The following is an 18613-nucleotide window of genomic DNA, read 5'->3' on the forward strand; positions in this document are numbered from 1 at the left end:
CCTGAACATGATGTATGAACAGGTGAATGTGCATTCTCTTTGTCAGGAAGTGCGAAGTATTCTGTCAGAGATGGGTGGGAGACGGATGTAAGTGCAGAAGGTGTGTTTATTAATAAAGTGAAGACATAAACAATCCAGAACAGCAGGCAAAATCGTAAAACAGTGAAACAGGCAATAGGTCGAGCGAGGCACAAACAGGCTATCGTAGACTCGGCGGAATCAAAGACGAGAAACAGGAAATCAGGGATCAAGAAACCAAACAAGGAAATACGGCTCGGTAATGTGTCAGCAACATAACTCAGTACTTCACAAAGTAAGTGTGTTTTCACAGTTTTTATATCGGTGCGCTGATTGCGCTTTAATCCTGTGCAGGTGTGAGTTGTTTACGGCATGCGCGTGAGAGAGTTCGCTTTGCGCACGCACGCTGTCCGGAACGCGCCCGAGAGTCTATCTGGTGCACGCGCCAAAGCACGCAGGTGTGACACTCTTGCATGAAATTAGTGCAAAAATTAATGTAGCTAAAATTTTTTATGTCAAATTATTATGGCATGTTACAAAAAAAAAATCAGAGTTCTCGTCTCCAATTTACAAGTCCGAATGCAGTTAATGCACGAGTCCGAGTCCGGGTCATCAGTGCTCAAGTCCAAATCGAGTCATGAGTCCTTAAAAGTAGGGCACAAGTCGGAGTCGAGTACTACAAGCCTGCCTGAGACTCACCACCAGTTGCAGTTTAAAGTCATACCCAGGACTAATAGAATACAATATGACAAGATAGCATACATTAAGATAGAACACAGAGAATAGAATGGTCACAGAACCGAAGAGAACATGACAAAATGATACTGAATACAACAGACAACGAGGACAATATAATAGAATGCATTATAAGAGAAAAGGAGGGAATATGACAAAATAGAATAGGAAGCATTTTGAAGACGTAGAAAAGAACAACACAATAATAACAGAAAATATAAAGCATATATATCATTTTATACACAACCCCGATTCCAAAAAAGTTGGGACAAAGTACAAATTGTAAATAAAAACGGAATGCAATGATGTGGAAGTTTCAAAATTCCATATTTTATTCAGAATAGAATGTAGATGACATATCAAATGTTTAAACTGAGAAAATGTATCATTTAAAGAGAAAAATTAGGTGATTTTAAATTTCATGACAACAACACATCTCAAAAAAGTTGGGACAAGGCCATGTTTACCACTGTGAGACATCCCCTTTTCTCTTTACAACAGTCTGTAAACGTCTGGGGACTGAGGAGACAAGTTGCTCAAGTTTAGGGATAGGAATGTTAACCCATTCTTGTCTAATGTAGGATTTTAGTTGCTCAACTGTCTTAGGTCTTTTTGGTCGTATCTTCCGTTTTATGATGCGCCAAATGTTTTCTATGGGTGAAAGATCTGGACTGCAGGCTGGCCAGTTCAGTACCCGGACCCTTCTTCTACGCAGCCATGATGCTGTAATTGATGCAGTATGTGGTTTGGCATTGTCATGTTGGAAAATGCAAGGTCTTCCCTGAAAGAGACGTCGTCTGGATGGGAGCATATGTTGCTCTAGAACCTGGATATACCTTTCAGCATTGATGGTGTCTTTCCAGATGTGTAATCTGCCCATGCCACACGCACTAATGCAACCCCATACCATCAGAGATGCAGGCTTCTGAACTGAGCACTGATAACAACTTGGGTCGTCCTTCTCCTCTTTAGTCCGAATGACACGGCGTCCCTGATTTCCATAAAGAACTTCAAATTTTGATTTGTCTGACCACAGAACAGTTTTCCACTTTGCCACAGTCCATTTTAAATGAGCCTTGGCCCAGAGAAGACGTCTGCGCTTCTGGATCATGTTTAGATACGGCTGCTTCTTTGAACTATAGAGTTTTAGCTCGCAACGGCAGATGGCACAGTGAATTGTGTTCACAGATAATGTTCTCTGGAAATATTCCTGAACCCATTTTGTGATTTCCAATACAGAAGCATGCCTGTATGTGATGCAGTACCGTCTAAGGGCCCGAAGATCACGGGCACCCAGTATGGTTTTCCGGCCTTGACCCTTACGCACAGAGATTCTTCCAGATTCTCTGAATCTTTTGATGATATTATGCACTGTAGATGATGACATGTTCAAACTCTTTGCAATTTTACACTGTCGAACTCCTTTCTGATATTGCTCCACTATTTGTTGGCGCAGAATTAGGGGGATTGGTGATCCTCTTCCCATCTTTACTTCTGAGAGCCGCTGCCACTCCAAGATGCTCTTTTTATACCCAGTCATGTTAATGACCTATTGCCAATTGACCTAATGAGTTGCAATTTGGTCCTCCAGCTGTTCCTTTTTTGTACCTTTAACTTTTCCAGCCTCTTATTGCCCCTGTCCCAACTTTGACATGTGTTGCTGTCATGAAATTTCAAATGAGCCAATATTTGGCATGAAATTTCAAAATGTCTCACTTTCGACATTTGATATGTTGTCTATGTTCTATTGTGAATACAATATCAGTTTTTGAGATTTGTAAATTATTGCATTCTGTTTTTATTTACAATTTGTACTTTGTCCCAACTTTTTTGGAATCGGGGTTGTATAAAGCATTAAACCATCTAGATCATTTTACTTTCAAAATGCATTTGTCAAGATCAATGTGGTCCATCTACTGGCAACTCACTATATGAGCTTATGAGATTACTGTTAATGTTTTGGTAAAATACTGTCTTTTTCTATGTACAGGAGTGTATTTGGATAAGCGCTGCGTGCAGTCCCAAAAGCCAATGTTAGAGGGGGGGACTCTGGGTGGTAAAGGTCATACCCTGGTGGTGGTTCCACACCTGACTGAATCCTATGGACAAGCACCAACTTCAGGACAGAAAGCTATTCCACTGTGCACACTGAAATACTTCCCTCATCGCATAGAGCACACTCTGCAGGTAAAGCTCTGAAATCACTTCACTGTAATACACACGAACACAACACTGCCCATCTGACTCCAAAGGAAAGTGAATAGGTTTAGTCTGGATTACACATCTACTGTATGTTTTAATATTCTTGCATAATCTAACAGAATTTGATCATATGCTGTAAATGAGTCGAACAACATTTGTGTGTATTTCTGTCACTGTGATTTGTTAGAATTTACAGTCAAATTTGCCTTTATTTTTCATCCTGAAAGAACGAGTCAGTGTGCACATCCCAGGTGCAGAACAGGGTAGATCCAAAAAAACTACTAAACCAAAATGTCTGCACACAAAAATTTTCCTCTTTCATGAGCATTTTTATTGATGCGCAGACATTTCAAGCTTCTCAGGTTTTCATCAGGTTCTCTACAGACCTTTTTAGTAGTTTATTTTTAATCCTCCCACTGCAAAGCAAGGTATCACTACAGACCGTTTGCACTTGCGTCACGAATCTCCCATGATGCTCTCCGATTTTGTTGGGTCCGCCATCTTTGTGGGATAGCATCCATGGCGACCGAGGAGAGTACATTGGCGAACTGTAATTTTTCGCAAACATATCATGATTTGGGTAATAGTGACCAGGTCAGATACAGGGAAAAGATAAAAGAACGTTCAGAGGTGGATCCGTACAGCAATGAAGACGATGTACGGATGTGGCAGAGTGTGAATTACACAGACATCGTGAATTACCTGGTGTTAACTACGAGCTTCGTCACTGGGAAGCAGATGAAAGCATACAAAAGTTTAGCGCAAGTTTACTGTAAGGATCTAGTAGGTTCCTGATGTGGGCAAATGTTACACAAAACACAAACCAAAAAAACCCCCAACCTTATCGTTGACGTCTTCCAAGGCAACATTTTACCGAGCTCAGCTACCTACGTTTTACTGGGGCTTTGTGCGATGCATTTGTAACTGCAATATAAATCGGATTAGCGCACATGTACCATATATCACTTACAGTATGTCACATCTTTATATATATATTTTGTCTGTGGTTCATATAAATGGTAGAAATATAAACTTGCCCTTTACGAAATGCTCTGCACATACTTGTACATATTTGTAGCTGGTCTCTTTTATGTCCGATCTGTTGAGATTTGCAAGCCCCTGTCTCTGTCGTCTACGGGTTAGAGCTTCCATTTGGGGTCTTTCTCGCATTTTAACAGCAGGTAAACAAACCAATCTGACTCCAGCCTTAGCGGAATAGTTTGAGCCGATAACTGCGCAAATTTGTGGCATTTCATATTAAAGTGCATATCACGGGTAAATTCAGGAGCGAGATCAATGTAATTCTATTTTATATTAAACTTTGGTCAAATATCTGTCACATTTTGCATTTTGTGCAATTTTTTTACCTTGCGCAATACCAGAAAAATTCAGTTGAAATCAAGCTATTTGAGGTGAATTGGTCCGCCTCTGAAAAAACTTGCCATTTGGATTTGCCGGCAAACATTGATTTTCGTGACGTCGCGTGCGGGACGCCTCCTTCTGAATCCTATGTCAGCGCTGGTTTGTTTATGAGAAAACGACCTGGTGGTTTTCTGCAAATTTCTTCAACATTATCGCGTAATTATTAAAATGGTTAACAGATGTATCGTAGGAGGGTGTAGCAACACCAATCATGATGGGATTAGTACTCATCATTTTCCAAAAGACCGAACAATGAGAGAGAAATGGGAGCGCTTGGTCTACACAGGCTGTGCACTGAAACCCTGCAAAGCTCTCGCAGCCTGCTGGCGCTTCCGCAGATAACGTCACGAATCTGGCTCCAGACTCCCTTGGGATTTTTCCAGACGCGTTTTGTTATTTTATTTTTTTCTGCTGTAGACAGATGGCCTTGTGCAAAATTACCCTTCTGGATGAGTGTGTAAAGGGACATACTTTCATATAAAAAAACACGAACTTGGTCCAGGATATGCACGTTAAGGTACTTACTGCTACGCGTGTGATATTCCACAAAGATGGTGGACACAGCTAAATCAGAGAGGGTCATAGGACATGTGACGTCATGTGCAAACAGTCTATACTACGGTGGGCAGGAAGTGCAAAACAAAAATGACAAAATGTGAAACACTTTTACATTATAAAACAAAATTACATTAGCAAAACACTTTTACCAAGGACAAAACAACTTTGAAAACAAATTGACAAGACATGAAACACTTTTACGAGCACTGAGACAAATTTACCAGTGGCGGAACACTTTTACCAGTCCCAAAACAGATTTACAAACGAAAATCTTCACAGAAGGGGAATGCATCAAATGGTGTAAGCGACCTGGAAGTGATAGAGTGAGCAGTCAATTCATGTTGTCTTCTATGGAGTTTATGGTGACAGAACATCAACTGTGACCGAATGATGTTTTGCCCCTTTTGTGGAAAACACATGAACCACTTAACATGGTTCGTGTAGATGGTCTCTAGAATTTTTAAAGGACACGGACCAGACAGAAGAAATCACTCACTCATTCACTACTCCCTACTCACTATATATCCATCCATCCATTATCCGTAACCGCTTATCCTGTACAGGGTCGCAAGCAAGCTGGAGCCTATCCCAGCTGTCTATGGGCGAGAGGCAGGGTACACCCTGGACAAGTCGCCAGGTCATCACAGGGCTGACACAGAGACAAACAACCATTCACACTCACATTCACCTACGGTCAATTTAGAGTCACCAGTTAGCCTAACCTGCATGTCTTTGGACTGTGGGGGAAACCGGAGCACCCAGAGGAAACCCGTGCAGACAGGGGGAGAACATGCAAATTCCATGCAGAAAGGCCCTCGTCAGCCACTGGGCTTGAACCCAGGACCTTCTTGCTGTGAGGCGACAGCACTAACCACTACAACAATATAGGGAATTCTATATAAAGAACTTTGTAGTGAGTGATTTCAGACACAGGGAACATGAATTGACCGCTCACCCTATCGCTTCCCGGCCACCGTACATCCAGCATTTGGTACACGTCCATTCCATGAAGATTTTCGTTTGTAAATTTGTTTCGGGACTGGTAAAAGTGTTCCGCCACTTGTAAATTTGTCTCAGCACTTGTAAAAGTGTTTCGCGTCTTGTCAGTTTGTTTTCTAAGTTGGAAATGTGTTTTGTCCTTGGTAAAAGTATTTTGCGAATGTAATTTTGTTTTATAATATGCAAAAGTGTTTCACATTTTGTCATTTTGTTTTGCACTTCCCGGCCACCATACTTTACCACAGCGGTACTGAATTCTTGAATCTGATCGGTCAGAAGGTGTTGATTAATTTTCTCTAACCCTGACAGGAGCATCAGCTGCAAGGCAAATCACAATGCATTCGTTCTAATATGTTATGTTATGTGTAAACAGAGGGCGGCACGGTGGTGTAGTGGTTAGCGCTGTCGCCTCACAGCAAGAAGGTCCGGGTTCGAGCCCCGTGGCCGGCGAGGGCCTTTCTGTGTGGAGTTTGCATGTTCTCCCCGTGTCTGCGTGGGTTTCCTCCGGGTGCTCCGGTTTCCCCCACAGTCCAAAGACATGCAGGTTAGGTTAACTGGTGACTCTAAATTGACCGTAGGTGTGAATGTGAGTGTGAATGGTTGTCTGTGTCTATGTGTCAGCCCTGTGATGACCTGGCGACTTGTCCAGGGTGTACCCCGCCTTTCGCCCATAGTCAGCTGGGATAGGCTCCAGCTTGCCTGCGACCCTGTAGAACAGGATAAACCGGCTACAGATAATGAGATGAGATGAGATGTGTAAACAGCTAATTGATGAGAAATGTTCTGATGGACGGTGTACATCATTTCCGGCTAGTTATTTTAAAATATTTCATTTAGCAAAGAAACATGTATAATCATCAATCTGGTGACTCTTTCTATTAGGAAATGTGCATTTAACATTTATGGAAGGAGTCTCCAGTGTCAATGCCTTGTGCCAGTCAGTGTGTATTTAACCACTGGAGAGTCTACAGGACAGAAAACAATACGCTTTTCTCAGTAACTCAGTAACATGGCAAGCTGAGTTTTCTTTTTTTTAATCTTATGAGAGACTGATAGATGAGGGAATGACAGGTTATAGCTGCTGTTACATGAGTGAAAGCAGGAACTATCTTGTCTCACAACTTTAAATCTAACTAATAAAATGTATGATGTGTTGTGCTTTAATTAATAAAAAATATCATTACCAATTTTCTGTTATATCCCAGGAAAAACTTCGCTTTGTGCCAGGCTGCATCACATCACTCCATTACTGACTAATATAATCGACCCCTTCATGTTTTATTCCATACATAGCACATGCTGCATTTACACAGCATACAGTACATGATGCCTGTAATACAGTACTGTTCAAAAGTCTTAGGCGCATGTAAAGAAATGCTGTTGACCAAAAATGGCTTAAAAATAATGAAATGAAATGTTTCACCATTAAAAAAATACTATAAACAGCAGTAACCCATAATAAATTAAGTAAAGTCAATATTTGGTGTAAGACGACCCTTTGCTTTAAAAAAAAAATTGTAGTCTCAGATACAGTGAGTGCAGTTTGATAAGGAAATGCGCTGTAGGTTTTACTGAGCATCTTGCAGAACCAGCCCCAGTTCTTCTGGACACTTTGACTGTCACACTCGCTTCTTCATTTTGCGCCAAAACCCAGCAGCCTTCATTATGTTTTCTTTTTTCATCTGAAAAGTGCTCTCTTATGGAATATGCTGCTCAGATACAAGCAGAGGTGGGTAGAGTAGCCAAAAATTGTACTCAAGTAAGAGTATTGTTACTTTAGAATAATATTACTCAAGTAAAAGTAAAAAGTAGTCGTCCAATTAATTACTTGAGTAAGAGTAAAAAGTACTAAGTGAAAAAACTACTCAAGTACTGAGTAACTGCTGAGTAACTTCTTTGTTTATTGATCAGGATGTCATAACAGGCAGAGATTTCATATATATTTCACACATATAAACTGCAGGGTTCTCCACGGATTGAAAATATAGGGGGGTGGGGGTCAATTGGATGACCTTGAAACAAATTTGCATAAATTTACATATGTCATTTGCATAAAATACTCTCAAATAGTAATCATTTAGAATAGAGGAATCAATTGGACTGGTACAAAACACATCATACATCAAACATTACACACTTACACATCATATTCAGACACATTGTTTGAAATGGAACTGGAAAAAATATTTTTTTTATTTAGCAAACTACAAAAAAAAGAACAGAAAAGTACAGAAAAGTTTTTGTATTAACTATATTCACACTGCTCCACAAAAGCTGGCATTGTTTGAAATGGAAATGTAATTGCAAGCACCACTGGAAAAAATAATTTTTTTTAGAGAATAAAGTACATTGAAAAGATGTTGTTTTAACTATATTTACACTGCTCCATGGCTATATTTACACTGCTCCATCCATGTTCACCAGTTAACAGTCTAAGAAGATAAAAAAGAAAAATGACATTGTAATTTAAACTCACCAACTTTGAACTTTTTTATCCTTTATTTCTCTGCCGACAATAACAATCAGTTATCTCGAACTTGGTGTCGATTCACACATTATTATAAAGGCGTGTTATCTCCCGGCGCAAGAACAATGTGTCAAAAACGCCGAAGTGTGAAACGCTTTTCTTAGACTATAATCGTCAGACTGACTAAACTAATTGCTGGTAAATGAGTTTCACACTCGGGTGTTGTCGTGTTGTCGGTACTCCAACAGAGAAAGGCTATCTGTCACAAAGAAAACAAAGGGACGTCTCTTCCTTTTGTAAAGGGGCGGCAGAAATTAAACAGGGGCGGGAATCACAGAAAGGGGGGCGGCCCGCACCTCTAAAACCCCTCGTGGAGAACCCTGAACTGTGTGTGTGTAGTTCTGTGTATTAACAATAACAAGAAGCTCAAGGCAGTCTGCACATAAATCATAACACTGTGTGTGCGCGCGCGCATGTTCACTCCATGAAGTGACTGTTCAGCTTTAATAGCCAATTTTGCACTGTGAAGCTGTGACCTTTTAGCCGTGAACAGGTGAAAACAATCATAAATTAAATATTAATTAATTTAATCTTTACAAAGTAACATAATAACAAAACAATGGGTAGAGGTTACAAAGAAAAAGAAGAAAAAGGCAGTCTGCACATAAACCATAACACTGTGTGCGCGTGCATGTTCACTCCGTGAAGTGACTGTTCAGCTTTCACAGCAGCTGAACATCACACGTAATATCTCCTCGTACGAAAAAGACTGGAAATAATCCTGTAAGATGCGATCAACGATGTTAATCCTTTCATCTCCCAAAAAGTTGTTTACTGGATCCATCTCGCAGAGTTATTAGCAAGTGGAAGTAACAAGCAAAAAGGTTGCTAACTAGCTGCCAGTGCCCAGCTTGGCTGGGTGGTGGTGGGGATTGCTAGCAAGCGGTCAAGCTAACAAGTTAATGCCCTTCCTTTTGTGAACAAGCACTTGTAGACAAATAATAAAACAAATCTCACAGAAAAAAACACCTAAAGTCTTCACAAATCCCTCTAATCCACAACAAATACAGCAGCTTGAAAAATGGAGATTTCACAAATGATATGTTACGCGTTTTGTTATTTAGTAAGTTTTCATCAGTCTTCCATTCCCAGTTTTTGGCCAGAGCCGTGTACAACTGTAACGCTGTTGAGGAGCTGACATCAGGCGAGCAACCTTATTTTCATGAGCATTGTTTGGTTTCACATCAATAAAAAGTGATTGTTAGGAAGATTTTTTGTGGTTGTATTTCTTGGTTCTCTGGTGTGTGTGTGTGTGTGTGTGTGTGTGTGTGTGTGTGTGTGTTATCTTGCCGTCTGAGGCCGCAGTGCGTCAATACATTTCCACAAAACAATGTATTTTACAGTTATTTATGATGTTACAACAGGGCTAACGGCTGCCTACGAAGACAGCCAAAAGCACATGGCCTACTTACCACAATGTGTTTCCTCAAATTCGACGTTGAGTTTTTATAAGCTGAAACGTCCACTGGTTTGGGGAGACACATGTGACACCACATAACATAACTATTATTTTTTGTTGTTTGGAGAGTGAACATGGTTTGTATGTGTGGCCAGGGGTGTGCCTCTTCAGCTTGATGAGAAACGCTGGCCGTTGTCTCTGCCATTTTTCTTCTGCTTCCGTGCTCTTTTCCATCTGGAATGCTCTTGCCGCAGGAATTTTGTGTGCGGGCGCGCGGCAGCTTGGCTCTGTTTGATTGGCGAAATGGAATTAAACCATAGCTCCTCCCATTATGGCTCTGGCTGCTACATTTGATCGGTGAGATGCTGTCATGTGACAGAGCCTCTGCTGGAAGTCTCGACAAAACATAAACAAACAGACCATGCATCGCACGGATAAATAAAAATAAAAATAAAGTAGCGAGTAATGAGCAGAATATAGCCCAATGTAATGGAGTAAAAGTACCACTTCTTCTTCACAAATATACTCAAGTAAAAGTAAAAAGTATGCTGCATTAAAACTACTCTTACAAGTACAATTCATCCAAAAAGTTACTCAAGTAAATGTAACGGAGTAAATGTAGCGTGTTACTACCCACCTCTGGATACAAGCATTTTTTTTCTGTAACATTGACTTTTGTGCTGGAAAACAAATGTTTGGACTCTAAACTGTTTTTGTGCCGACTCGATAATGTAGACGTCATCAAATAGAAACCTATAACAAAGTTTGTATGGAAAAAATAGGGTGCCTACAAATTTTGCACAGCACTGATATATATATAAAAAACAGTTATTCCATGAAATTGAGTCGTACAGGAGCTGATACGCGCCAAGTCAGCTATTAGTCATGTACGAAAAGATTCAGTGGAATAGCTGTTTTATTCTATCCACATTCACTGGATTTTGAGAAATAGTGCATTTTTATTTTTATTTTTTGCAAATTCAATAAATAAATGCTTTATACAAAATGTCCAACAAAATCATTTCCACTTAGAATGTAAACAAACCGGCGAAATGACAGTAGCAATTTGTGAAAAATGCTATAATAATAATTCTTGAAAAACAAAAAAAGATATATTCTTACCACTTTTATTCCATATTTTGCTGATTTTTTTTTTTTTTTGGCGGGGGGGTCCTTCTTTCTTCTTCTTTAAGGTTTTTTTTCGGCAGTTGGCAAACCAACTTAAAGGTGCATTACCGCCACCGACTGGGCTGGAGTGTGGAACAGGAGATATTGGGGGGTAGGACTACAACCCCGATTCCCAAAAAGTTGGGACAAAGTACAAATTGTAAATAAAAACGGAATGCAATAATTTACAAATCTCAAAAACTGATATTGTATTCACAATAGAACATAGACAACATATCAAATGTCGAAAGTGAGACATTTTGAAATTCATGCCAAATATTGGCTCATTTGAAATTTCATGACAGCAACACATCTCAAAAAAGTCGGGACAGGGGCAATAAGAGGCTGGAAAAGTTAAAGGTACAAAAAAGGAACAGCTGGAGGACCAAATTGCAACTCATTAGGTCAATTGGCAATAGGTCATTAACATGACTGGGTATAAAAAGAGCATCTTGGAGTGGCAGCGGCTCTCAGAAGTAAAGATGGGAAGAGGATCATCAATCCCCCTAATTCTGCGCCGACAAATAGTGGAGCAATATCAGAAAGGAGTTCGACAGTGTAAAATTGCAAAGAGTTTGAACATATCATCATCTACAGTGCATAATATCATCAAAAGATTCAGAGAATCTGGAAGAATCTCTGTGCGTAAGGGTCAAGGCCGGAAAACCATACTGGGTGCCCGTGATCCTCGGGCCCTTAGACGGCACTGCATCACATACAGGCATGCTTCTGTATTGGAAATCACAAAATGGGCTCAGGAATATTTCCAGAGAACATTATCTGTGAACACAATTCACTGTGCCATCCGCCGTTGCCAGCTAAAACTCTATAGTTCAAAGAAGCAGCCGTATCTAAACATGATCCAGAAGCACAGACGTCTTCTCTGGGCCAAGGCTCATTTAAAATGGACTGTGGCAAAGTGGAAAACTGTTCTGTGGTCAGACGAATCAAAATTTGAAGTTCTTTATGGAAATCAGGGACGCCGTGTCATTCGGACTAAAGAGGAGAAGGACGACCCAAGTTGTTATCAGCGCTCAGTTCAGAAGCCTGCATTTCTGATGGTATGGGTTTGCATTAGTGCGTGTGGCATGGGCAGCTTACACATCTGGAAAGACACCATCAATGCTGAAAGGTATATCCAGGTTCTAGAGCAACATATGCTCTCATCCAGACGACGTATCTTTCAGGGAAGACCTTGCATTTTCCAACATGACAATGCCAAACCACATACTGCATCAATTACAGCATCATGGCTGCGTAGAAGAAGGGTCCGGGTACTGAACTGGCCAGCCTGCAGTCCAGATCTTTCACCCATAGAAAACATTTGGCGCATCATAAAATGGAAGATATGACAAAAAAGACCTAAGACAGTTGAGCAACTAGAATCCTACATTAGACAAGAATGGGTTAACATTCCTATCCCTAAACTTGAGCAACTTGTCTCCTCAGTCCCCAGATGTTTACAGACTGTTGTAAAGAGAAAAGGGGATGTCTCACAATGGTAAACATGGCCTTGTCCCAACTTTTTTGAGATGTGTTGTTGTCATGAAATTTAAAATCACCTAATTTTTCTCTTTAAATGATACATTTTCTCAGTTTAAACCTTTGATATGTCATCTATGTTCTATTCCGACTAAAATATGGAATTTTGAAACTTCCACATCATTGCATTCCATTTTTATTTACAATTTGTACTTTGTCCCAACTTTTTTGGAATCGGGGTTATATATTCTTTTAGCTATTTTTGTTTCTTTTAAATACTTGATAAGTTTTGGGGTTTTGTTTTAGAGTAGAGTTTTTATTTCATCCTTGGTTGGTTCAGCAACACGTTCCATCATTTTGTTTTTCTCTACTCATGGTATATGAACTGATATCCTTGTAGAAGTGTAGCCAATCAGAGCATGCTCTTGCTCATATCCAGTGAATGTGGATTATATATATAAAGTTTGTCACTATATATCATTTCAGTGGGCCAGAGAGCAGTTTGAGGGCCTTTTCAAGCACACACCAGAGAACGTGAACCAGTATCTCAGGTACGTTTCCATTCCACCATGCAATGTTAAAAAGGTGAGGAGAACACACACTGACTGAGATAAATGTCCAGAAGTTGAAGTCTCCTGGTGAAACTGTCCATTATTCTTATACACCTCACACACACAATTGGCATTTTTTCACTCAGGGTACACATTTGGAGAAATAAGATGTTATGCAGGTGTATTTAAAAAATATATGTCAAGTTTCTTGTATTAAAGTTATATGTTTACATTTGTGTCATTGGATCACCACAGAGAACACTTTTTAAATTTTGTTTCCATGTTGATTCTTTCATTTTTTATGCCTTTTTGGTCCACTTTAGGGCTGTTTTGGCATGTTATACTGTTCCACTGTACACTGAACTATATAACATCATACAAAATCCCACATTTCTAGTGCATTTTGTGCTATAAGATTGATATGAAATGATAATGTAGTATCTCTGCGTAATTTAATCTCATCTCATCTCATTATCTCTAGCCGCTTTATCCTGTTCTACAGGGTCGCAGGCAAGCTGGAGCCTATCCCAGCTGACTACAAGCGAAAGGCGGGGTACACCCTGGACAAATCGCCAGGTCATCACAGGGCTGACACATAGACACAGACAACCATTCACACTCACATTCACACCTACGGTCAATTTAGAGTCACCAGTTAACCTAACCTGCATGTCTTTGGACTGTGGGGGAAACCGGAGCACCCGGAGGAAACCCACGCGGACACGGGGAGAACATGCAAACTCCACACAGAAAGGCCCTCGCCGGCCATGGGGCTCGAACCCAGACCTTCTTGCTGTGAGGCGACAGTGCTAACCACTACACCACCGTGCCGCCCCACGTAATTTAATATATACATATAAAGGAGTCATTTATCACCTGGCAAAAATTTTGCAGTTCTTTAATAATGTGTCTGTCGTTATGCCAAATGACGTTTTTGGTCAGTGTTCTCAAAAAGGAACCCAAAAATTCAATCACTGATTCTTTTAATGGTATCCATTTTGGTAGTTTCAATCTCTATCTATGTAGGAATAATGCACAGAAAAAATTTGTTGACCGTAAGGCACCGACACCTTTCAACGTTCATTGAAAATGTTCACTGGGATAATGGAAAAAGCAATGTAGTCTCCGTAGCCCTCTCTAAACTCGGGGTTTAATCAGGGTTAAAGAATTTCCCATAATGTTTTTATAATTACCATGAGAAGTAAAGGAATAAAAATGCCTTTAGTCATTACAGACTTGAAGTAATTGCATTGAGTAGTGGTTTAATTGAGAAATGTAGTCTCCGTAGCCCCCAATTCTTCGTTAGGCGTTTCTTCGTTAGAAAAGATATTTGATTCTGTGCTCATTGCCATCCACACTTTTTATTGAAGTTAAAGCTATCATTAAAATGTTCTACAACCTGAAATAAATCTTTTAACATGCCAACTGCATATATAACACAGGCACATACATGAATATAATATAATCAGGTTTTGCTGTATCATACAATGTTCATTCAATAAAGAACTAGGTAAAATATTCAGATCACTTCTGTTAGCAGTATTTTTGTTTTATCTCATAATAAAATGTGAAAAATGTGAAAAAATTGCTCTTGGCGATCAAGATTCGAGAGTGTCATATCAAAATTATGAACGTGTTTACAAATATGTTCATTTTAAGTGTTATACAAATTGTATTTCATAATATTTCCAATAAAATATATCTAGTTATACCTTTAAATCTTTCTTTTTTTATTCTGTGGAAAAAAAATATACACTGCTGTAGTCTCCGTAGCCCCCACCAACTCACCGAAACTGTGGTCTTGATCAAGAGGCCATATCTTCTGAATCAGATGAGGATATCTCATGAAATTTTCACACTGTAATATTAAGATATGTGGAAACAAAATGCACTGACTAAAAATCTGAAAACTCAACTTTCAAAAAATGACCATTTTGGAAAAGAAATGTGTACCCTGAGTGAAAAAATGCCGAATCCTTTTGGCTTGTGTATTACTGTAGCTTAATAATGCTATGTATAACCCCAGCTCTAATGACAGTCACTGAAGGAAATTTTTTGACTACTTCAGAAAAAAAAGCTGCATTTTTCTTCATTGAGACCCAACCAAATGTCGCACAAGGTCAAATTCTATTGTGTATTTCTATCACACTGTGCATTTGGAACAAAAAGGTATCTCTACCCCTCAAAGCACACACACACACACACACACACACACACACACACACACACACACACTGAAATATCCAGATCAAGCCCTTAGCTTGAGTTTAACTTGTTTTCTGACTTCCTGTAGTAAATCTTACAAGCAAGACCTTTTTTTCTCTTTTCTGTTTAAAAGAACAACAGGGAAGTTTAGCAAGAACAGAGTGCACACGTTCACACAGGAAGAGGTGACTTATGGTGCATGCAGATAACACATGATGAATGCTGCAGAATGCTGCTTCCCTTAAAACCAACTACTTCCTGTTGGCTGGCTGCATAATTATCGTCAAAGCCAGCATGCCGACTCAGCCAATATGTCACTTAAGGTGTTACGTTAACAGTGTAAAATGTAGGCCAAGAATCTATGCATTACACCAGAGGCCAGTTTTAATGCGACTATCTGTAGTGATTTGGCTGTGTTTGCAATTGAACGCACGTTCAATTCAATTTGATTTGTATACCACTTTTAACAATGGATATCGTCACAAAACAGCTTTACAGAAATCAGGATGTAGATTTAGATCCATAATGCCAGGAAGAACTCCCTGAAATGATATGAGGAAGAAACCTCAAAGGGGAGGAACCAGACTCAAAAGGGAACCCATCCATACTATAAAGTCAAACCGTACTGAGTGTGTTGAAAAGATGTTCAAATTACATAAACTGTGAATAAGAGTCCTGGTATAAGCACATGACAATCTTTATGATTACTGCCATGGGGAAGCCATGGCCAAATAGTTAGAGAAACAGCTTTGGGACCAAAAGGTTTCTGGTTTGATTCCCTGTACCAGCAGGACTGGCTGAAGTGCCCTTGAGCAAGGCACCTCACCCCCAACTGCTTCGGCAAGAGTGGTGGCATACCTCGTGTCTGACTAGCCAAAGAAAAGGTGATGATGTGATCATCAGTTCGGGTGGTACCCAACTGAAATGAATGAATGATTACAGCAGTAATTCTTAGGTACAAATCTGCCAGATCCAGGTGAGGTTATCCAATGAAGCAAGGTTAAGACTTGCAAAAAGTTTTTGGGAGGTGCAAATCTTCAGGGTATCCAAAAAGTTCTGCAGATATGTAGTTCATCTGTTGTCTGTGCTAGAAAGTCTGTTACCTTGGTGCATTACTACGCTATATGTGGTCATGGCTCAGACAGACATGAAGTATAAACTATATAGAATCTGATTACACCTGAATGGGTCCTAGGTTCGATCCTTAGCTTGGGGGACTGTTTGTGTGGAGTTGTCCAATTTCCTTCCCCCTCCCAAAAACATGCAAGTAGGCAAACTGGCTACTGCACTACCCCTAGGTATAAATGAGTATGAGAATGTATGGTGCCATCTGGGGTAAATTGACACGCCATGTGCCCAAGGTTGCCAGGACAGGCTCCAGATTCACAGTGACCCTGAACAGTAGTTAGTGAAGGTGAATAAATGAATGAATTAGACCAGACCCAATACAGTGTCTTGCAAAAATATTCATCCCCCTCAGTGTTTGTCCTGTTTTGTTGCATTACAAGCTGGAATTAAAACAGAAGTCTGGAGTGTGCATAGGTATTCACCCCCCAAAAGTCAGTACTTTGTAGAGCCACCTTTTGCTGCAATTACAGCTACAAGTCTCTTGGGGTATGTCTCTACTAGCTTAGCACATCTAGCCTCTGGGACTTTTGCCCATTTCTCAAGGCAAAACTGCTCCAACTCCTTCAAGTTAGATGGGTTGTGTGGGTGTACAGCAATCTTCAAGTTATGCCACAGATTCTAAATTGGATTGAAGTCTAGGCTTTGACTAGGCCATTCCAAGACATTTAAATGTTTCCCTTTAAACCACTCCAGTGTAGCTTTAGCAGTATGTTTAGGGTCACTGTCCTGTTGGAATGTGAGCCTTTGTCTCAGTCTCAAACCTCTGGCTGACTCAAACAGGTTTTCCTCCAGAATTGCCCTGTATTTAGTGCCATCCATCTTTCCTTCTGTCCTGACCAGTTTTCCTGTCCCTGAAGATGAAACACATCCTCACAGCATGATGCTGCCACCACCATGCTTCACTGTAGGAATGGTGTTCTCAGGGTGTTGGCAGGCATGTTGTGTCAGTCAAATGGTGCTAACCCCACCCAAAAAAAAAAAATCCATTTTAATCCCAGCTTGTAATGCAACAAAACAGGACAAACACCAAGGGGGGTGAATACTTTTTCAGGACACTGTATACCACTGTGCTGTTACTGAACACCAGGGTTGAAATATAACTCACATATATTGTTAATTTTAGCAATCTGAAACCACTATATTTCCTCGGGTTTGAATATTTGACATGGTTCGTCTTGACAGCGATGCTGAATTTTGGGCTCGTACTGTCAGCCGAGGGGAGGCTGAAGCTGTCGAGGTGGTGGAGGCAGTGTATAGAAGTCAGAAGGACAGACCCCATGACTGGCCGGATTGTGTGACCTGGGCTCGTTTGCAGTGGGAGACCTTTTACAACAATGACATCGCAGAGCTGCTCCACTGCTTCCCTCCTGACCATGTATTACACACACACACACACACACACACACACACACACACACACACACACACACACACATAACTACAATTAAATGTAGTTTAATGTAAATGTATATTGAGGGTCTGTATATTAGAGGGGAAGATCACAATGGTTAAAGTGCCAAGCTTGCAGCTGGGTTCAGAGTATCCACTTTAAAGTGAAAGTGCCTGCAGAGGGCGCTGTGACCTACACAAACCCAACTGACTCAGTTCAAGTCTTTCTGGCTCTGAAAAATATGGTGCTGGTCAAAATGGCTTACTAACTGCACCAGAATACACTGTAAACTTTATACTCTTCCTCATAGTAGTATGCAACAGTTACTGTTTGTTCTCATGTAAGTAGAAGTAACAGAAATTCATTTGCGGGTGTAATTACATTCAGGAGTACAGTACTGTAAATACAGTAATGGCATAACTATATCAAGAAAGTCATCAGTACTACATAAGAACTAAAGCACTTCTGAGGTAATAATATGAATCGTTGATTGAATAATTTGTTCATAACTTGTATAGTCATGACAATGAAAACCAAGCCAAGGTATTTAAGCCATTAAAGTGCATATCACGGGTAAATTCAGGAGCAAGATCAATGTAATTCTCCTATTTTATATTAAACTTTGGTGAAATATCTGTCACATTTTACATTTTGTGCAATTTTTTTTACCTTGCGTAATACCAGAAAAATTCAGTTGAAATCAAGCCATTTGAGGCGAATTGGTCCGCCTCTGAAAAAACTTGCCATTTGGATTTCCCGGGAAACATTGATTTTCGTGATGTCACGTGCGGGACGCCTCCCTCTGAATCCTACGTTGGTTTGTTTATGAG

The 18613-nt window shown here is 40.1% G+C and overlaps 1 protein-coding gene across 1 annotated transcript in view; it reads left to right on the plus strand.

Annotated features, from left to right (window-relative positions):
• Window positions 1-18613, plus strand: part of uba7 (ubiquitin-like modifier activating enzyme 7) — a 178885-nt gene that overhangs the window by 59155 nt on the left and 101117 nt on the right. Inside the window, exons 14-16 of the mRNA XM_060919290.1 lie at window positions 2744-2940; window positions 12996-13060; window positions 17576-17768. Of these exons, the coding sequence (XP_060775273.1) occupies window positions 2744-2940; window positions 12996-13060; window positions 17576-17768 (455 nt within the window). The remainder of the gene's footprint in view (window positions 1-2743; window positions 2941-12995; window positions 13061-17575; window positions 17769-18613) is intronic.

This window comes from Neoarius graeffei, chromosome 4, assembly GCF_027579695.1.
Source record: "Neoarius graeffei isolate fNeoGra1 chromosome 4, fNeoGra1.pri, whole genome shotgun sequence".
Taxonomy (NCBI): domain Eukaryota; kingdom Metazoa; phylum Chordata; class Actinopteri; order Siluriformes; family Ariidae; genus Neoarius; species Neoarius graeffei.